The sequence below is a fragment of the Capricornis sumatraensis genome, chromosome 19, assembly GCF_032405125.1.
Source record: "Capricornis sumatraensis isolate serow.1 chromosome 19, serow.2, whole genome shotgun sequence".
NCBI classification, from domain to species: Eukaryota; Metazoa; Chordata; class Mammalia; order Artiodactyla; family Bovidae; genus Capricornis; species Capricornis sumatraensis.
Window position 1 is genome coordinate 36215477 of NC_091087.1, and position 21665 is coordinate 36237141.

General features: G+C 44.0%; 2 protein-coding genes across 5 annotated transcripts in view; both read left to right on the top strand.

Moving 5' to 3' along the window:
* TARS3 (threonyl-tRNA synthetase 3) overlaps nucleotides 1–8540 on the top strand; it is a 44428-nt gene extending 35888 nt beyond the window's left edge. Inside the window, exons 16-19 of the mRNA XM_068991274.1 lie at nucleotides 4007–4111; nucleotides 6265–6337; nucleotides 6955–7069; nucleotides 8392–8540. Coding sequence (XP_068847375.1) covers nucleotides 4007–4111; nucleotides 6265–6337; nucleotides 6955–7069; nucleotides 8392–8540 — 442 coding nt within the window. The remainder of the gene's footprint in view (nucleotides 1–4006; nucleotides 4112–6264; nucleotides 6338–6954; nucleotides 7070–8391) is intronic.
* Nucleotides 8541–11144: 2604 nt separating this feature from the next.
* Nucleotides 11145–21665, top strand: part of TM2D3 (TM2 domain containing 3) — a 28815-nt gene continuing 18294 nt past the window's right edge. For 2 of the 4 annotated variants that reach the window (XM_068991308.1, XM_068991307.1), the window contains exons 1-4: nucleotides 11170–11257; nucleotides 14165–14322; nucleotides 18894–19068; nucleotides 20777–20852. In XM_068991308.1, the coding sequence (XP_068847409.1) occupies nucleotides 11170–11257; nucleotides 14165–14322; nucleotides 18894–19068; nucleotides 20777–20852 (497 nt within the window). Of the gene's footprint in view, nucleotides 11262–11601; nucleotides 11695–14164; nucleotides 14323–18893; nucleotides 19069–20776; nucleotides 20853–21665 lie in introns of all 4 variants that reach the window. The other 2 variants (XM_068991305.1, XM_068991306.1) reach the window with 2 other exon arrangements.

Sequence of the window (21665 nt, forward strand, 5' to 3'; positions counted from 1 at the left end):
GGCAGAAAGTGAAGAGAAACTAAAAAGCCTCTTGATGAAAGTGAAAGTGGAGAGTGAAAAAGTTGGCTTAAAGCTCAACATTCAGAAAACGAAGATCATGGCATCCGGTCCCATCACTTCATGGCAAATAGATGGGGAAACAGTGGAAACAGTGTTAGGCTTTATTTGGGGGGGCTCCAAAATCACTGCAGATGGTGATTGCAGCCATGAAATTAAAAGACACTTACTCCTTGGAAGAAAAGTTATGACCAACCTAGATAGCATATTGAAAAGCAGAGACACTTTGCCGACTAAGGTCCATCTAGTCAAGGCTATGGTTTTTCCTGTGGTCATGTTGGATGTGAGAGTTGGACTGTGAAGAAGGCTGAGCGCCGAAGAATTGATGCTTTTGAACTGTGGTGTTGGAGAAGACTCTTGAGAGTCCCTTGGACTGCAAGGAGATCCAACCAGTCCATTCTGAAAGAGATCAACCCTGGGATTTCTTTGGAAGGAATGATGCTAAAGCTGAAACTCTAGTACTTTGGCTACCTCATGCAAAGAGTTGACTCATTGGAAGAGACTTTGATGATGGGAGGGATTGGGGGCAGGAGGAGAAGGGGACAACAGAGGATGAGATGGGTGGATGGCATCACTGACTCGATGGACGTGAATCTGAGTGAACTCCGGGAGTTGGTGATGGACAGGGAGGCCTGGCGTGCTGCGATTCATGGGGTCGCAAAGAGTTGGACGCAACTGAGCGACTGAACTGAACTGAAGTGCTGGTTTGGTGGCTCTTGAGAGTTGGGTCTTCTTGGGCATAACTCAGTTCTCCCAGCCCTTTCGTTCTCTCCTAGGTCCACGTCTGTGTCCAGTGAGAGTGCTGGATGTGGCATGCTTACTTCATTCCACCTGGAGCCAGCTTCTTTTCAAAGACATTCCCCTGACTTGAATTAGACAAAATCACAACATCCTTTAAATGTTCCTCTTCCAACCATGTTCAATTTTAGATGCAGTGTTGATTAGACAATGTGTTGAGATCTCTTTCATTCAAAAGTTACTAAGGCAAGAAAGGAAAAATTATTGGCATATTTTAAATCTAATAATTTTTATTAGACTATTTTCCTGATAAGATTCTTATAATAAATGAACAACCACCAGTTCCCCAGAGCATATGACATTATGGGTTGATCTCAAGTTTGTGTTCAACCAACAGTAATTTCATTTTGGATTCCCTGTGTTGTGTTTTAATTAATAGTTATAGAACTACACTCACAGTTAGGTCCTGGGAGAAAGTAAAGAGCTGAAGGAATGCTTGCAGTGTTCATATGGAGTTACACCAGGACATGAGAAGAATAAAAATTACCGGAATATAAAGGGGAAAGCGCAGAACCGTCAAGAATAAATTTGAGCCTTTTGGAAAAGATTGTGTCTGGAGTTTATATTTTCAAAACCATCTTTCCCCAATAACCTACTATTAATAAAATTAGGAGTAGGGGGACTTTATTTATGCAGAAATGGCCCAACTAGTTTAACAAAAGTTGAATACTACTGGCCATCTAAAGGGGATGTGGAGAAGAAGCAGATCAGGCAAGCCAGCATCCATCCATCCATCCACCCATCTACCCATCCATCTATCCTCATCCATCCACCCACCCACCCACCCATCTATCCATCTGCCTACCCACCCATCTATCCATCCATCTGTCCATCATCCTAGGTGTGTGGATGACAGGGACTGGAGAGCATAAGTGGAAGCAGTGGTCTGTAGACCAGGTAAGAGATGACAGTTGTAACAAGGAGGCTGAAATAGTAGAAATGAGAAAAGTAGAGGTATACAGGATTTATTTTGGAGGCCCAACCAGTGTGATCTGTTGTGGCTTAAATATGAGGAGAGAAGGATGGAGGAGCAGTGAGGTCATTATCTTGATCAAGTTTTCTACCCAAGAAAGCAAGGTTTAACATGAAGAGGCATATTGCCACCCATTACCTTCAATAGTGCTGAAAGGCATTGGGTAAAATGTAATTCATTCCAGTGAGAGGAAAGGAAATAAATTTTCCTATTACTATAAAAAAATCTATTTCGAAAACAGTGATAACATATTTACTTATCTGAGAATAAGACAAATAGCCTGTCTGTACTTTTACTCACAGTTGTGCTGGGATATGTAGACACATTGAAAAAACAGACAAAATCATCACTATATGTAGATGCTAAGATGTCAAGAAATCCAAGAGGATCAGATAGAGGGAAAATTAAAACTGATAATAGAGTTAAGTAGGGTACCTAGCAATAAGGTCAATGCAAACATCAGTTTGCTTTCATATATATATTAAAAACAACCCACTGAGAAATGCAATGGGAAACAAATTTCAGAAACAACAACAAAAACCAAGCAAATATCTAGGAATAAACTTAACTATACCTATATAATATATATATGAAGTATATACTATAAAACTTAATTAAAGGCCAAAAAGTTACTTAAATGAAGATTCATACACATTATTGGAATGGGAAGAATAATATTGTGAAGATATTGATTCTCTTCAAGGGGGTCTTTGAATCTAATGTAATTTCAGCTGAATCCACTGGGATTATTTGGGGGAACTTGACATTGATTTTAATGTTTACCTGAAAGTGTGTCCATGTAAGCATAGTTTAGGTCATTATTTGCCCTTCTTAAGGCTAGAGCCGGTTTTAGTTCTTTTAAAATAAATGACAGGACAGCAATTTCTGGTACCCAGAGGCCTGTGAAAGGATTGTGTGGCTTCTCTTTCATTCCCTCCTCAAAACAACATTATATGACATCCAGGAACATCCACAGTGGTTCTAGGTTGTGGGGTGAGTCATTTCTTCACGTATCTGAGCAGGACTGACCCGGGCCCCCACCCTACCTGGAAATCCTCTTGGCTCTGACAGAGGACATGGCCTGCAGTCAGTCTGCCCTGACCCTCAGCAGAGGTGACTGGCAGGGATGAGATCCAGACTCACCTAAAGTGAGTTCAGTGAATGACTCTCTGTTTTTGTTTGCTTGTGCGTACATGAGTTTTAGTAGTAACTAGCTGGTACAACCCTATAAATAAAAATTCCTCCTAAGAACTTTGTAAGCACTGTGAAGACATTAATCTTCCTGGGAAGAGTGTACACAGATCTTGGAGTGAGTTACAGTTAACAGTCATAGTTTGCCTTTTACATCTTTTTTGAAAGAGGGGAGAGAATCCTCCAATGTAAGGAGCATGTCATGAAGGTTTCAGGTCTGTAAGGGGAATTAGACCAGGAACATTTTGAAATGTAATGTGGGGGCATAGCATTTACAGGGTGGCATGGTAGTGTGTTTATAGTGGGTGGTGTCAGGAGTGGGCATGTTTGGACCATACAAGGTGGATTGTGAGCTGATGTTTGCCGATGCTGGGAAAGGGTTATGTGTGAGTTCATTATACAGTGCTCTCTAGTTTTGTATATGTTCTCAATATTCTCTAACAACTAATGACTGTTACACTAATTAGACAAGGTTGGTAAATTTTTTGCCAGCCACGGTGGTCATACCATTAACCCAAATTAATAGAATACCAATGTATTCTAACAGAATACAGAAACATATTTTATTTTTTCAATGTCTTTGGTAATTGTTCAATAAATTACTGGTGGAGTAAGCCATAGTTCAAAATAACATTAATTTTAAAATGTAATTTGTTAGATTGCCTCTTGATATGAGGTAAACTGGTAACTTAGATTAAAGCTGGTAGTTTAAAATAATCAGTAGACTTGTGATAGAAATAGTGATCTAATATTACCTTGCTTTTTCCTAGATGATATATTTCATTTCCCTTTGGTTTATTAAAGATACTATAATTTGAAAGAAAAAACCCTTTATTTCTAATTAATGCATGGCACATTTATGTTTAAAGATAATTCATGAGGAATCTTTTACCTAGTTTGGAAAAATAACTTTTAAATATAAGGTAAGAAGATAAAGTTATTCCTGAGTCTGAAGAGAACATTACATGTGCAATTCTAATTTTTCAGTAAGGATGGGAACGATAAGAAGAACCCTGTGATCATTCACCAAGCCATTTTGGGGTCAGTGGAAAGAATGATAGCCATTCTCTCGGAAAATTATGGGGGAAGATGGTGAGTGATGTGGGAAAGCTGCATGTTTCCTGTTCTTTAAAGTCATGTCTAAAGATAAAATTAATATGAAAAAGATGGCTCCTACCTTATAATTAGCAAGTGTCCAAACAGCAAATAAAAAATTCTTGTGGCATCTGCCAGACCAGGAAACAAAGAAAACAAAGGCAGAGTGGCATAACCCTGTCATTTACCTTTTTGGGAACTTGGTGAAATGAGAAAGTAGCCTTTTCACGTGTGTCTAACCTTCAAAGATCTGGTTTTTGGAACACATGTGGGCCACACTCCAGAGCATGCCCCCACCCCCATCCCCACTCCCCCACCCCCGCCCTGCTGGCTGTCCTGCTCTCCTTTCTTCCACTCACAGCCCTGTGACCACTGACTTGGGAGGAGATACATGGACCTTGGTCACACGTGGCCCCAAAGCCAGAGGCCGTCTGCAGTGGCAGTCCCACCTGGGGATGAAGGGGCAGGTGAACTCCCTGAGGGCAGCTTTTAGTTGTTCATCTGGTCACCTTCTGTGCCCCCAGGGAAGAATGGCTAGAGGTATGAGTTACACTGATGTGTGGGCTCTAGTTATTGCTTTGGCTGCAAGGTCAGACTTAGAGATAATTAGGCTAGGAAATGTAGATTTGATCACTCAAAACGGTCCACAAGGATGGTGTTGCCTGAGTCTGTGTCTGTCTCCGAGATTTTATTTGTGATCTTAGAGAAACATACTGAGGTGTCACAGGGTGTCCAAACTATTACAGGTACAGATACAGATATGAATGTGTGTGCCTCCTAAGTGCGTTAACTTGTTTGTATTTCTCTTCAGTTGATTCCATTGTAAGTAGTTAGCACAGTGAGAGATGGTGGGTCTTTCACAAGAGCAGTAGAGCTAGGGCATCTGGAGATGGGGTGGTGCACTTCCCCATGGAGCTGCCATGCACACCCTCCACAGTTTATGCTGCAAGCCTTTGGGCACCTGCTGAGTGCTGGGAGAAGACCCTGAGATGGGAAGTAGAAGTGTGTAGAGTGTGGCTTTCTGGGGCTGGTGGCTGGGTCTGGGACGAGGGCAGAGCTCAGAAGGAAGCATTTACTATATTTCTCTGTTTCATCATGTATATAATTAGATTTGTCACGTATTATTTTGGTTTGTAATTTAAGAATAAGTATATAAAAACGTGCATTCACAGAATGCCATCCACAATAATCTCCATGCATTTCCCTACACCTTCAAACTAAATCCATGTGATGAAGAAAAAAGCAGCCATTTCCCACATCAAACATTGCTTATCCCCACCTTTCCATCTCGAAAAACATTTTCATTCTGAAAATAACTGTAGAATCATATACACAGAGGTCTAGCACACCTGTTAGCAGTTTCCCCAGTGGTGACATCCTGTAAAACTGCATACAGCATGACCAGGAAGTGACTGATACACTTACCAGCCTCATTCAGATCTCGCACTTGTGCACACGAGTGAATTTGTGTACCTGCTGGTCAGGGTATAGGACAAGTCCATTACTTACAAGGATCCCACACACCTCCTGCTCTACTCTGTTCCTATACCTAGCAGCCACTAATCTGGTCTCCACCTTCATAATTCTGTCATTTCCAGAGTCGTACAGGCTTGGAATCTCAGTGCACAGCTGTCGAGACTGGCTTTTCCACTCCTTGGTTGGAATTGCCTTGGGATCCATCTGAGGTGTCTCGAGCCCTAGTCCTCGGCCCCCTATCACTTCTGTCAGTGTGTTTGTATGCGATGACAGTTGAGCGCTCACTTGCTGAAGGGCACTGGGGCATTTGGTGCTCTGACACGGAACACTGCTATAAATTTTAGCATGCAGGGCTAAACATGTTTGTGCAAACATGTTTCCACTTCCCTGGGGTGGATGCCCAGGAGAGCAGTTGCTGGGTCAGATGGCCAGTGATGATTTTAGCTCTTTCACCTGGCTGCCAGCCTGTCTTCCCCTCCCCTTCCAGTCAGAAGGCCTCGTCTCCCCTTTTATCTCCTCGACTGCTTTTCCATATAGTTTGCTTGACTTACACCCCTCTCTTCTGAACCTGCTCTCATGTGAAGTCTTATTTTTTTAAAAAAAAGTCTTAGGTTAGTTTTTAATCTTGTAATAAATGGTCATTTTGAAACATACATATTACTTACATTTTTCAGGCCTTTCTGGCTGTCTCCTCGTCAGGTGATGGTCATCCCTGTGGGGCCAACTTGTGAAAAATATGCACTTCAGGTAACATCAGAGATGTTTAAAGTACATAATCTTGGCATGTGGTCAGTGAATGTCATTGACTTGGAATGCTATTCACGCCTTAAAACATTGCATAACTAATAAATTTATTTACCATCCCATGTTTTCAGTAACACCTGAGTCAAGTCTGTGTAGCTGTATAAGAGCTACTTTATATCTTGTTTTTGAGAAATTGGTGTTTTAAAACATCTCATAGTTATTCTTTTCCTTGTGGCTCTGTTAGGGAAGAATACTTACATTATCTGTTGCTGTGTAACTTGGCACCTTAGAGCAAGAAAACAGGCATGTATTACCTCACAGTTTCTGTGGGGCAGAATCTGAGCCATCATGGCTGGTGGGCTCTGGCCCAGGCGCCTGGTGAGGCCACAGCCCTTGGGAGCTTAAAGGTCCCAGCTAGGGAAGTAGTCTCAGCCCTTTAAGCTCATCTCAGAACTTACGTGCCATCACTCCCTCTCCACTGTGGTCAAATGGACCAACCTGGGTCCACACCAGGGTGTGAATACTGGGCAGAGGGGATGCTGGGGCTCATCTTGGAGGCTGGCTACCACACTACCCTACCCTACACAGAGTACTAATGAAAGTGTCTCATTGTCTTGTAGATATCCAGTGACTTCTTTGAGGAAGGATTCATGGCTGATGTTGACTTAGATCGTGGTTGTACACTAAATAACAAAATACGAAATGCACAGCTGGCTCAGTATAATTTTATTTTCGGTAATCTAAATCTATATATATTTTCCCAATGCTTTTTTCCACTTTAATTAAAAAAAAACCCTCGCCAAAAAAGAAAGAATATGGTATAACTGCTTGATTATGACAAATAACTGTTGAATACTTAAACACAAAGAAAAGCCTGTGGTGTTCCTGGCTAGATACTCTGTAATTTTCTGGAAGAAGACTTAGGAAATTTCATGTGCATCCTGTGTTGTAGTATTACCAGCAATAATTAATATCTCAAACCAACAGTGGAAAAACTATGTAAATGATCTTATCAGTAGAATTATACTCCTCATGTTTCAGCCATGTGACAGGCCTGAAATAATATCCTTTGCTTTTCTGGTTTATTAGAACTCTTTAGGATTCAAGTAATGAGTAGGGAAAGTTCCAAATTTAAGATGATCAAAAGAAAAGAATTAAATGAAAAAATAAACTGTCCCTGAAGAACAGGAGCAATTAGATATCTAATCTAAAATTTTGACTGTAAGAGTAATTTAAAACCAAGGGAGACGGATATTGACATGCCTGTGGGCACAATGTGGTGATCGCCTATTAAGTTGAAAGTTTCTGTAGAAGGCAAAATAAATATGCAGGGGGCGGTCCTGTGGGCAGTCTGTCATCAAAAGTGTTTATAATGGGTATTGGTGATGGTTCAGTCAGACTTCTTGTGGTGACAGAGATTTCACATTAGCTTAGACATGATGAAATGTATTGGGAGTTGGAGTGTCTTATGCCATGGAAGGTAGAATTCAATAGCCGAACCATTAGCGAAGTAACTGGGATAGGAGGGAACTCCATCCTGAACAGGACCGTTTCTCCTCATGTCTGTTCCCTTTTGCTCTAGTTCTTTATGCTTCCTTGATCTACTTTATTCCCCTCTCCTTGATGGCCAGTGTCTTCCTTCCAGGTGGCAAGACACCTGACTGCAGAATTCTGCATCATCTCACAGTATGGGTTGCGAGAACAGACCTTTTACTTATATTCTAGAACATTCTGTCAGCTGGTTGACCTGTGTCTGGTGCCCACCCTGATTCAAGTGTGCCAGGTGGAGTTGGGGAGTCTGTAAGAGCTCTCTGTTCCTGTTGGTACCCCACAAACACCACAGGTGTTCTCCAACATGGACAATAGACCACGGGATTAGAAGTCACTCCTTGTCTCCAGAAACTTACTCTCAGTGGATGACTCAATGGTCATTAGATTGATATTTGGTGATTAGTGTTAAGAAGGAAGCTCAATGCGACACAGGCCATGTGACTGCTGACTTAATATTTAGTAAAGTGTTGATTTAAAATAGATTTATTTCCCTTTGTTTTCCACAGTGGTTGGAGAAAAGGAAGAGACAAATCATGCTGTAAATGTTCGAACAAGAGACAACAAAATTCATGGGGAGATCTCAGTAATTTCCACCATTGATAAACTGAAGAATCTCAAGCAGTCACGTACCCTGAATGCTGAGGAAGAATTCTGAAGTCCTTTCCCTGTGCTCAGTTTGTGTAACCTCATTTTGACCCCTGAGCTTGCATTTTCCCTAATTACTATTAGTACTTCTAAGAACTTGGGACCCACTGTCAGCTCTGCTGCTGGGCACAGTGAAAAGCGAGACAGGAACTGAGTGGTTGATACCCACAAAATCTGATTCACTCATGTGTCTACAGACAAAGGACAAGGGTGGAAAGTTTTCAATTTCCTAAATGTTTTGAGAAACTTAAATGGGAAAATGTTTATCAAAAGAGGGAAGTACTAGGAAATGAACAATATGAGATGTTACTGTTAAGAACTGTGATTTTTCAAAACATAAATCTCAAATAAAATTCTGCAAACTTTTTGAATGGGGGAAAATCTTATTTTCTAGTAACATTATGTCTCAGGTATTTTTTAAACTAAAGTTTTACTAAAGTTCACACTGAAACTTTATTTTCCAAATCAGAATCAATTTGTTTTAGCTAACCTACAATCACAACAGAAGCCAGTACTAAATATTGAATTACTAAAAAAGGATTCTAAACTCAAAGAAATTCAGTGTTGTATAATCTTTTGTAGTTTTCACTGTAGGATGAGTTGCCATTTTAATGCTTCTAAATGACAACTGAACCTTACTTATCTTTAGGAAAAAAAATTCAAAATGTATTACATAGTGCTTCCAGGGTTACACCTATGGGTTTTTACCATAATAATTTGCTCCCCTACAATTAAATTGCTCTTTTGATGGAATCATGTTCCACTGACTTACAGACTCAAATGGCTTTCTGATTTTAACTGAGAGGAATACCTTGCTTCCCAGAACTGTATTAAAATGGCTTTATGTCAGTAGTGAATTTAGCTTGCATCCCATCAGTCTTCATTTGCTATGTGCTCTGGAATTCGAAATAGAGTTAAAACCGGCTCTCTTCCGTACACACTGGTCATTTTAGCTTCCTGAAGAGGTGGTGAACAGAACAGTCGACCATGAATGACAGCAAATTGAACTGTATGGGTCCACAATCCCTTCGGATGTTTTTCAATAGTAGGCTTCCCTGGTGGCTCAGCGTTAAAGAACCCACTTGGGACGCAGGAGACGTGTGCTGGATCCCTGGGTTGGGAAGATCCCCTGGAGAAGGGCATGGCAACCCGCTCCAGTATTCTTGCTTGGGAAATCCCACGGACAGAGGAGCCTGGCAGCTACGGTTCGTGGGGTCGCAGAGAGTCAGACACGACTGAGCAACTAACACACTTCTTCAATAGTAGTGAAGTCACTCAGTCATGTCCGACTCTTTGCTACCCCGTGGAGTATAGTCCACCAGTCTCCTCTGTCCATTGGATTTTCCAGGCAAGAATACTGCAGTGGGTTGCCATTTCCTTCTCCAGAGATCTTCCCAACTCAGGGATTGAACCCAGGTCTCCCGCATTGCGGGCAGATGCTTTAACCTCTGAGCCACCAGGGAAGCCCTTTTCAATAGTAAATACTGGAGTATACAGGATCCTACCGGCGACAGGTGGAAGAACCAGACTTGGAGGGCCTGCGCTAAGTTATATGTGGGTTTCCCCCTGCACCCTTCTCTCCGAGGTGGTCCAAGGGTCACACCTGTGCGATGCTAGAAGCTGCAGGTTGTGTAATGTAACTTTTTAAGCCAACTTTTATTGAAGCCAAGAACTATTAGATAGATTTCTTTATTCGCCAAATGTACTCATGAGGGAAGGGGTGTGAGAGGACTACCCACGCGGACGGTCTTGTGGAGGGTGGACGCGAAGAGGGAGGCCTATGCGCGGCCCAGGACGAAGGATGCTGCGGCAGGAACATGTGTGGGTCGCCGTGGGGGCCTCAGGGGGCCGCGGCCTGCGAGCCGCTCTCTTCCTGAGCCGGGCCTCCTCTGGAAGGTCTGGGGGCCTGAGACCTGCGCAACCAGGGATTCTCTCTGTCCTCGAGGCGTGTCTCTAGGGACTGGCTAGACTTCGGGGCGGGACGCTGGCCGGGCCCCGGGGTGTCGCGGAGTGGGGCCTTGGGTCCCCCGGGCACACCTGGAGTCCTTTCCGAGCAGTCTGGGCCGCATCTGTACACAAACGCCTTTTCAGTCGGACTAACCGTAACTTTGTCAGATCTCTGCATGGTGCCAAGCGCACAGCAGGAGCTTTTGTCACTAAACGTACACCCAGTCACAGGTAAACAGTGGCCAACTTCCCAAACTTGCCCGCCTCTGCCCTCAATCCCTAAGGAAGCAGAAAGTGAAGTAAAAGTCGCTCAGTCTTGTCTGACTCTGCGACCCCACGGACAATACAGTCCATGGAATTCCCCAGGCTAGAATACTGGAGTGGGTAGCCTTTCCCTTCTCCAGGACATGTTCCTAACTCAGGGATCGAACCCAGGTCTCCTGCATTGCGGGCAGATTCCTTACCAGCTGAGCCACAAAGGAGAAAGGTGAGCCTCTTATTCCAGGGGCAGGCAGCGCCCGGGGGTACCTGGCAGCCTTAGCCGGCGGAGCGTGGGGAAGACCGGCAGGGCTACCGCGCCTGCGCCGGCGCTGTGGCCCCATCCGGACCCGCTCCCTCGGCGCGCGCCGGCGCCCCGCCCCTCGCGCGTCCCCGCGCGTCTCCGCGCGGCCGGAAGTGAGCGCGCCGGCAAGATGGCGGCTGCGGTGGTCCTGCGGCCTGTTTGCCGACTGTGTCGTGTGGTGCTGTTCCTCTCACAGTTCTATATCCTGTCGGGCGGCGGTGAGTTGAGGGCTGGGGGCTCCGGGACCGCAGGCGGAGGCAGAGTGCGGGAGGAGGGCGCGAGTCGCTGCGGCCGAGTCCGGCGCGGTTTGCCGCCGCCCCTCGGCTAGCTCAGGGACACGAAGACGCGAGCCTGGAACTGGGAGGGCCCGGGGGCTCGGCCGGGGGCGTGGAGCTGTGTCCCGGCCCCGCGCTTGGTCCCAGGTGCTCGCAAACCGGGACGAATGTCGACCTCGTTGGGTTTCCCCTTCAGTTCGTGGGCGATCAGGCCTCCAGGTTTGCCCAGGCAGCTGAAGCCTGGAGCGCAGCCGCACCGCCTGAGGTCTCCGTCTCTCCGGTCGCAGGGTCCTTCAGCGAGGAGCCCTCGCAGCCGCTGCCGCAGGCCGTCAAGGACCCGGGGCCCACACGGACCTTCACAGCGGTGCCCAGGGCGGCAGGTACCGGGCGTTTTCCGTGCTCGTAAATGTGTGTGTTTATATCTAGTGGTCTTTCCCTTTTTGGTGAACATTTCCTGTAGAATATGAAATCACTTCCCTGGTGGCTCAGATGATAAAGTGTCTGCCTGCAGTGCAGGAGACCCGGGATCAATCCTTGGCTCGGGAAGATTCCCTGGAGAACGGAATGGCAACCCACACCAGTATTCTTGCCCGGAGAGTCCCATGGACGGAGCTTGGAGGGCTACAGTCCGTGGGGTCGCGAAAGAGACGGACACGACTGAGCGAGTTTCACTTTCCATGTTTTGAACATTTTATTGATTGCATTTTAGGTTATGTGAACTGAAGACAGATGCACAGACCTTTTCTGTAGACAGTCTCGGTATTTCAGTACCTTTCTACATTCCTGCCTCATCTCTTTCCAGTCCCAGGCTCCTCATTCACATCTTTTATTTCTAGTATTTTTTCACCTCACCCATCAAGATTACCTTCAACCAATATCCCTTTCTCTTCAGAAAATTTCTTGTGCCTCTTGAACTCTGATCCTGATGTTGGGTATTAAAAGGCATCCGCTTAAAAGGGCTGTGTGAAATGGGGCGGGGAGGGGAGGAGAGGGTTGGGGTGCAGCGGAGGGGAGGGTGAGGGTGCGGGAAATTCCAGAGGGACTGGTTGAGACTTGGCTTTAAGTTTGGTGATGCTGCTGGAAGCTGGAGCAAATTACTAACCTTTCAGGCTTCAGAGACATTTTGGTTTTGTGATTCTAAGTGTCCATCCTCCAGCCTCAGTAGTAATAGGAACAAAACAATAAGGCAAAAAGTGATATTTTGCATCAGTTCAATCCAGTCGCTCAGTGGTGTCCAACTCTGACCCCATGGACTGCAGCATGCCAGGCTTCCCTGTCCATCACCAACTTGCTCAAACTCATGTCCATCGAGTCAGTGATGCCATCCCCTGTCGTCCCCTTCTCCTCCTGCCTTCAGTCTTTCCCAGCATCAGGATCTTTTCCAGTGAGTCATTTCTTCGCATCAGGTGGCCAAAGTATTGGAGTTTGAGCTTCAGCATCAGTCCTTCCCATGAATATTAAGCATTGATTTCTTTTAGGATAGACTGGTTGGATCTCCTTGCACTCCAAGGGACTCTCAAGAGTCTTATCCAGCACCACAGTTCAAAAGCAACAGTTCTTTGGCGCTCAGCTTTCTTTATAGTCCAACTCTCACGTCCATACATGATTACTGGAAAAACCATAGCTTTGGCTAGATGGACCTTTGTTGGCAAAGTAATGTCTCTGCTTTTTGATATGCTGTGTAGGTTGGTCATAGGCTTTTCTTCTAAGGAGCAAGCGTCTTTTAATTTCATGGCTGCAGTCACCATCTGTAGTGATTTCGGAGCCCCACAAAATAAAGTCTTTCACTGTTTCCATTGTTTCCCCATCTGTTTGCCATGAAGTGACCCAGATGCCATGACCTTTGTTTTTTGAATGTTGAGTTTTAAGCCAGGTTTTTCACTCTCCTCTTTGACTTTCAACAAGAGGCTCTTTAGTTCCTCTTTGCTTTCTGCCATAAGGGTGGTGTCATCTGCGTATCTGAGGTTATTGATATTTCTCCCGGCAATCTTGATTCCAGCTTGTGCTTCATCCAGCCCGGCATTTTGCATGATGTACTCTGATATTTTGCATAATTGCCCATGGATCAGTTTTAAATGAGTGTCCGTGTGCTTTGCTGAACGAAACCTTGTTCTCCGTAGTTTCATCCCTGTAGAGTTCCATTACTTCAGTGAACTGAAATTAGCAGCCATATATTATTCCTTCTATTAAAGTCTGCTAGAAGACATCAGCATACTTGAGTTTAAAACATAGATTATTTTATAGAAAAAGCACGAGAATTTTTGAGTCTTTCGGACAGTTTTTGAGAGCTTTTCTTCCTTCCTGAGAACAGTGTTTACAATTTTGGTCATCTCTTAACTCATAGCAATATATTATACTCCTGGGTAGGCTGGCTGGAAAAAAAGAACTGTAACCCACTGAATAAGTTGCTAATATTAAGAACTATTTGTACTTTGGTAGTGTAAAACTGCATATTCCTTGCAGATTGTGCCTTGTGGAAGTACCGTTGTGTAACAATGACAGTATATCTTCTGGGGGTGGTTCCTTGTTGTACTGATTGTGTTAGAGGGTCAGTGGCTTCACTTAAAAATTAGTGAATTCAAGTGAAGAGCACTGTGGATTGGAAACGGAGAGATGTGGATTCTGATTCCAGTTCCACCCGCCCTCTGTGATCTTGAACAAACTTTACCATCTGTAAGCCTTTGTTTTTTTATCTTGTAACACAATAAACTTTTTGCAGTCCTGATTTATTACTGGCACCATATATGTATGTTATGCTCATGACTGTGTTCCTTAACCTTGGAAAATTGCTTTTATCTGTTATTCTAATCCATATTCTAAGAGAATAAGCTTCTCTCTTGCCCCTTGCAGAAAGTACCGATATCCCACCTTATGTGATGAAGTGTCCGAGCAATGGCCTATGTAGCAGACTTCCTGCAGACTGTATAGATTGCAAGACCAATTTTTCCTGTGTCTATGGGAAGCCTGTCACTTTTGACTGCACAGTCAAACCTTCTGTTACCTGTGTTGTAAGTACTGCAACTTATGAATTCTTAATAAACTCACTGTAAAGCTTGAGTTATAAATAGAGTTTAGATGTGAACATGGGGAAAATTGAGAAAGTACTCTGCATTTTAAAAGTAAGATTTGAGGAGTAAAGTCCACTTTATCAGATGAAACTTCTGTCTCCCAGCAAGGTTTGGTGTAAGGATTCAGATAGCAGTTTTCTGACATAAGACTAAACTGAAGTAATTGTCAGACTGCTTATAACAAGTAGGGCATAGAACAGGCTCAAGGGCACCCACTGTTGTGCATCAGCAATGACCCTGTTAGAGTTGTCACACTGCAGCCTGTCTCTAATATTTACAGCTCTCAGAACACCTGCTTCAGAGCTCGGTTCCTGGAGGCAGCCCTACACCTGCTGAGTGTGACCAGGTCAGGGAGATTCACATATGTGCATTCTTGAATGGTTGGACCAGGTAAATTACTGCACACTTCGTTGTAGTCCCAGCATCTGGGTGAGATAGAGAGTAGAAATGAATAACAAAGCAGTGTCTACTCTTGGCCTTGCCAGGACCAGCTCTGAGATTTATTCATCTGTCTCCCGTTTAATCAGGAGATGGACCTAGAGCAGCTTTTCCTAAAGTGTTTCTGTGGAGCCCTTGTTGTGGGAGGTGGTCAAGAAAACACAGATTCTAGGTCATGTTCTCTTTAGCAGATTTCCATTGACCCAGTGATTCTCACTTAGACAAGATACCTTTCCCCAGCTGTCCTTTGGAGCCTGGTCTGCAGAGGGCTAGATTAGAAAGTTTCTCCCCTCCCCCTAACCCAGGCTCTTTCTGTTTCTCCTGAAGTCCAGTATCAGGAGAGGGCCTGAGGGAGGCTTCACTCCAGGGGGGCATGAAATTTTATGTGGCCTCAGCATCTGGATGTAGTGTTGGTAAACTTCAGTATTTGTCACTTTCGTGTATCAGTGTTGCTCTTGAAATCGCTCTGGAAAACTGAGCTAGCTGGCGGGGAGTCTTCATGACCGCCCTTGGATTATCAGTTAGTCTTTGTTGCTTCATCTTAAATAGAATTTTCTCCCTACTCACCTAATAACAAAACCTGTTTGATGGCTTTTGAAATCACATGCTTCGTAAGTCTGGCACATAGTAGGTACCTTGTGGAAAATGAGAAAACCCTGATGGCTGAAGAGAGCTTTTCCCAGAATGAGCCTACTTTGTTTGCCTTAGTGGCTTGGACATTCATCTCTCACAACTGGTTTCTGAGTGAAACTTAGTTTTTAATTTCTTCCTCCTTTAGGTGTTCACAAAAAACAGGTGGTTTCATTTTTCAGAAAATAGCAGAGGACAGGAGAAATGACAAAGGTAGAGAAATGACAAAACTCAGGGAGGGACTTTTGCTAGCTGATCCTGTCCCTGGTCCGTTCTCAACCCTTGGCTGAGACACGCCCTGGAAGCACTCTTTCCCTCCTCACACCTCAAGTGCTTTCATCTCACCTGCTTCGTGGCTAGCCAGTCAACACTAATCCTGTACAGTAGCAGGTACCCAGCCCCCAGAGGTGGCTTTTGAAGGTAATCTCAAGAGCATCTGGTGGTCTGTTTCTTCTCAGAAACGAAGAGCAGTCAAACAATTGGCTGTCAGGAGCTGTGGGTCCCAGGAGTGCTGTGGCTGTGATTTGGGGCCGGCCGCGTGTTCTTCCCTTGGTCTTTAAGATCATTGCAGGTGTATACGCAAGCATTCTTCCTCTCACCTGTTGCATTCACCCCCTTCCCTCCCCTCACCTTATGTTGAACTTCAGATTAATAGAAGGAAATAAACTCTTCTCATCCTTCTAATGTGCACTTATAGGGACTCAAGCCAAGGGAATCTCACCTGGATGACACTAGTCAAAGAAATTGTTTTATAATGTATATAAATAGAAGTAAGTGCAGAAATCCAGCTGTAATGGAAACTGCCAGGCCAGCTGACATCAGCTGGAGATGTGTTTGACAGAAATGGTTTTTGTTTCTGTTACTTGGAGGAGAGCTCAGTCTGCTAGTGTAAGTGAGGCAAGTTTAATTCCTTTAGGTAGGTTCTGTATTCTCAATAATGACAATTGTGTCAAAGAGGGAAAGGTATTTACCACATATGAGCTCTTGTTGGGGTCTGTACTTTTTTGTGGTGTGAAAGTGGACTTAGTGAATGCTAGGGTGCCCAGGTGCCCATGGGAAAAAAGTAGAATCCCTATTTTGTCCAAAGTAAATTCCAGATAGATGCCAGACTTTGTGTGAGAAGATGAAACCTCAAAGTACCAGAGAAAGTGTGAGAGTTTTGTTATCGTCTCAAAGTGGGGAATATTTTTCTAAGTATGAAATAAAGTTTAGAAGTTATACAAGAAAGAATCTATACGTTTGACTACTAAAGATGAGAGGTTTCTGCATGACCTTAAAAAGCATAAAGGCCAGAGATAAATGACAAACAATGAAAAAGTTTTTTGAACACATGTGACAAATAATATACTAATACCCATAATGTATCAATACATCCAAAAAGCCAATGAGAAAAAGATGACATTCCAGTAGAAAAATGGTGCTAGAGCATGAGCACATGGTTCATAGCAAAGGAAATACAGGTGGACTTTCAACTTGTATTTGAAAGGTGCTTAATTTTCTCGTAGTTTAATACAAATTAATGCATTTTTTTAACCTGTCAGATTGGCAAAACAGTCAGAGTTTGATAACACTTTTCTTGAAGGTGTAAGAGACAAACATTGCTGTGTCTTGTCAGTAGATGGGTGGATTAGTCAGCCTGTGGTAGACAGTTTGTCTCATCTCTGAAAGCTGCAGGCTTCCCTGGTGCCTCAGAAGGTAAAGCATCTGCCTGCAATGTGGGAGATATGGGTTCTATCCCTGAGTCAGGAAGATCCCCTGGAGAAGGAAATGACAACCCCCTCCAGTACTCTTGCCTTGAAAATTCCATGGACGGAGGAGCCTGATAGGCTACAGTCCATGGGGTTGCAAAGAGTTGGACACGAATGAGTGACCTCACTTTCTTTCTTTCTGAAACGTACAGATGCATGTAAGCTTTGACCTGGCAGTTCCATATCTAGGAATTCATCTAACAGGTGTTATTTATTGCACATTGATACACATAAGTATGCCTAAGAATATTCTTAGCTGCATTGTTCACCCAGCAAGGTTGGAAGCAAGCTGAATGTCCAAGAAAGAGCAGTTCACTTTGCAGCTCACTGTGTAGTGAAATAAATACCTTCCAGCTGTTGAGAAGAACTAGGCAGCTCCAGAGATGTTTACTGATACCTTAGAATTAAGTGAAAGTAATTATCAGTGGGAACATTAAATTAGAAAAAGAAGAATCATATCTGACGTAAGCATGCCCATGCATAGAACAGACTCCCTGGAAGACCAGCATGGATGAGCTGTGCTCAGTGCTGAGGGCCTGGCAGGGCCAGCCATATCTTTATTCTCCTCTTGTCTCCCAAAGTTTGTGCCATGTACACTGTCTGCCCAGTGTTGAAAAAAAAAACAGGTTGATAAGAAACATGTGTTACAGATGCATCACTAGAAATATGCAGACATTTACAATAATAATGCTTAAATCAAGCAGTGCCTTACACTCATGAATACTGCCCTTATAAGTGGTTTTTGCATTAATAAAAAAAAAATTAGTAAATATGATACTTCCCGAGGTGATTGTGTTACCATTTAAATACAGTTTTGAAAAGTATGTTTTATAGCATAATATCAAGTGGTGGTGAAAGGGTACAAAATGTTTTCAGTATAATTCCATGTATGTAAAACTGTATCACAGGAAGCAAAAATGAAAGAAGGTTAGACAGTGCTTCTCTCTGAAGAAGTTACCAGTTTCCAATTTCCAAATGTGCAACATATAAGCACATGGGGTGCTCTTACAGGCAGAAAACAAATTTAAAGTTGAAATGGAAAACTCTTGTTTTGAGGCTCAGGGCCACAGTAGCACTGGCTGAACCTCTCCAAGAGGTTCTTTCTAAGTTGGGGATGGTCTTCTGCAGGTGCCTCTGGGTGGGTCCTGTTGGGTACTCCTCGGAGTGTAATAGCAGTGACTGCCCTGGGTCTCAGGACCTCAGGGACTCCTAGGAAGAGTTGAGACCCGGTAGGCAGGCTGTTCCTCCAGGAGCGTCCAGCTGGGCCCGGACTCCCACGTACTGCACAGTACTTTGAGGAGAGGGACTCATCTGCCTTGACAGCTCTCTCGTGTCTCTGGGGCTTCATCAAGTGCCTTTGCCTTTCTTCTGTGTTATGTAAGTACGCGTGTGTGTTATTAAAAATTTAGCCAAAGTAACAGTGATGAAGTAATCTTATCCTGATAACCTTTGATAGTTTGATGTGCGTTTATCTAGGTATTTTTTCTTAGGTATATATTTTGGGCTATATACTTATGATCCTAGATCATGGCATACGCATTTGTTTTGCATACATATTGGCTTGGTACCTGTTTGTCCACCACTTCCTCCTAGATCTTAAATAGAAGTGTTTTTGACACTTCTACCTTGTAACTATGTAGTTTTATTGACATATTGACAAGCTGGGTTATGATTGAATAGCTGTGTCCTTTGTAGGATCCAGACTTCAAATCCCAGAAGAGTTTCGTCCTCAACATGACCTGCAGGTTCTGCTGGCAGCTCCCGGAGGCTGACTACGAGTGCGTCAGCTCCAGCAACTGCAGGGCGGTGTCCTGCCCTCGGCAGCGCTATGCAACCAACTGCACTGTGCGGGACCACATCCACTGCCTGGGTGAGTCGGCTGAGGGAGGCTTCTGGGCAGAGTGCTCTTCTTCAGGCGTACTTGCAGAACCATCACAGAAGTTTGAGAATTAGGTTTCAATTGTGTAGTCAAAAATGTTTACCAGCACCTTTTAGTTATGCCAGTTCTGTTATCTTTTAAAACGTAGTATTTCATAAAATAAAAATGTATAAGGTGTAGAGCATAATGTGTGATTGAGTCTCCCCCAGGTTAACAGCCAAAACATCTGATGCCATCGAAACTGCCAGAGTGTTTCCTGCCTCTTCTTTAGGGGTGGCACCCTTTTGAGGTTTCTTATGATCCCAATCCCTTCCTTTAAGTTTTTTATGGTTGTCCCGAAGGCAATGGCAACCCACTCCAGTACTGTTGCCTGAAAAATCCTATGGACGGAGGAGCCTGGTAGACTGCAGTCCATGGGGTCGCTAAGAGTCGGACACGACTGAGCGACTTCCCTTTCACTTTTCACTTTCATGCACTGGAGAAGGAAATGGCAACTCACTCCAGTGTTCTTGCCTGGAGAATCCCAGGGACGGGGGAGCCTGGTAGGCTGCCGTCTGTGGGGTCACACAGAGTTGGACATGACTGAAGTGAGTTAGCAGCAGCAGCAGCAGCATGTATGTGCTAGAATACAGTATGGTATATTATTCAGTAAATGTGTGAAGTAGTAGCAGGCTGCTTATGGTCTCCTGGGACTTGTTTCTTTTCATCATTATGGCTCTAAGATTCTTCAGCTTGTCCTCTTCTTTTTTCACTTCTTTATAATAACCTGTTGTAAGATTGTATCATAGTTTATCTGCTCTCTGATGTATTTGGACTATTTACCTTTTTTTTTTTTGTACAAACTGTGCTGCTCTTCAAGCTTCTGTGTCTCTTGTCACACGTGTACAGGGGTGTGTCTGGCATGCACTCTCTGGCATGTGTTCTTTTCCATGTGATTGTGTTTGTTCACACTCCTGCCAGTGGTGCACAGCTGTTAGTGAGGATCCACATCCTCTCCAACACTCGTCCCTAAGTTTTGTTTTTTCTTATAGACTTCTATAAATTCTTTTATATTTTGGATAGTAACCTTTGATGGCCTTAAAATCCTCTCCTGAATTTTAACTTTTTCCCCCACTTTCTTTTGGTCTCTTTTGAACACAACTTTAAAATTTTAGTTAGTTGGTTTTTCATCTTTCATAGTTAGCCCTTTTTTGTTGCAAAAAGCCTTTCCCTGCTCCAGATTCACAGAGATAATTTTCTGTACTTTCTTTTAAAAGTTGTAACTGTGGCCTTTCACAGTTAGGTCTTTAGTTTCCCAGGATCGGTTTGGTGTATGGTGTGAGGTGGAATCAGACTCACTTTCTCCAGTTTGAGCAGCCAGATGTCCCAGGACCCCCGGACCATCTGTGCCCTGTGTCCATGGGATGTGTCGGTCCTGTGTGGCCTCCTCCCCTCCTGGTGCCTGGTCATCCACACCTTGACATCACGTGGGGTGGTTCACCTTCTTCAAGCTGTGGTCCTCATGAACCTGTGCTCCTCACAAGCCTGTGCTCGTGGACAGTTAGGGCTTTCTGTTTAGCATTCAAGGTAGTGAACACTTATTTTTGTGAAGAGAGTTGTCTTTTTAGGTTATAAATCATAAGACCACCACCTTTAACTTAGTCTCTTGCCAGAGTATTTTTATACCCACGTTTCATTGTGGAGTGTTTCCCTTTCTTAGGTAACCGCACTTTTCTGAAGATGGTCTACTGCAACTGGACCGGGGGATACAAGTGGTCCACAGCCCTGGCGCTGAGGTAAGCGCTGTTGCTGGAGAGCAGAGGCACCACTGGGCGTTTGCTGTGGCTGCTGGGCTCTTCTGTGCTCCTCTTTTGCTCCCTCGGGCCCTGCCACGGGCTGGCTAAACCACGGGGACTGTGCTACTGGGGGCCGTTGAGGTGTCCAGACTGCTGTCTTTGTGGAACTTAGTGGCCTGTTGCTGGCTTTCCTCCCAAGATGCCTGCACGTTCTGGAGGTGACTCGAGTCAATATTGGAGCTCATTAGAACCAGTCAGTCTTCCCACTCAGAGTGTACTGTGAGTCAGTGAAGTGCTGCCTACTATTTAAAGTAGCTAGGCTTATGACTGTCTTTAATTTTCAGCAATTTTCTTCTAAATCATAAAAAAAAATACATGCTCAGTATTGAAAACTAGAAAAAACAAAAATGACAAAAGATAAATGTTGAAAATCACCTGTAATTCCACTATTCAAGCATAATTATAGACAATTTTTACATAAAAATATACTTACATTTGTTAAACTTTTCAGCAGTTTGAAAAGGAAATTGTAGCAGTTCTCCCCACCCCCACCAGAGGGAGGGGCAGGTGGGCTGCTGGCTAAATGGTCCCTGATTCAGAAGTTGTGCAGCCACTGTTGGAAGTTTACGTTGAGAGCCCAGGGACTGTATGGTGGGATGTAGGCAGGGCTTCTCAGCCTTGTCGTTGTGGATGTTTAGGCCAAGAATTCTTGGTTGTAGGGCATCCTGTGCAGAGTAGGGTGTGTAGCATCCTCTCTGGACTCCCATTTATTGGGTGTTGTTTACAAGTCTCCCTACCCCAGTGGTGACAGTC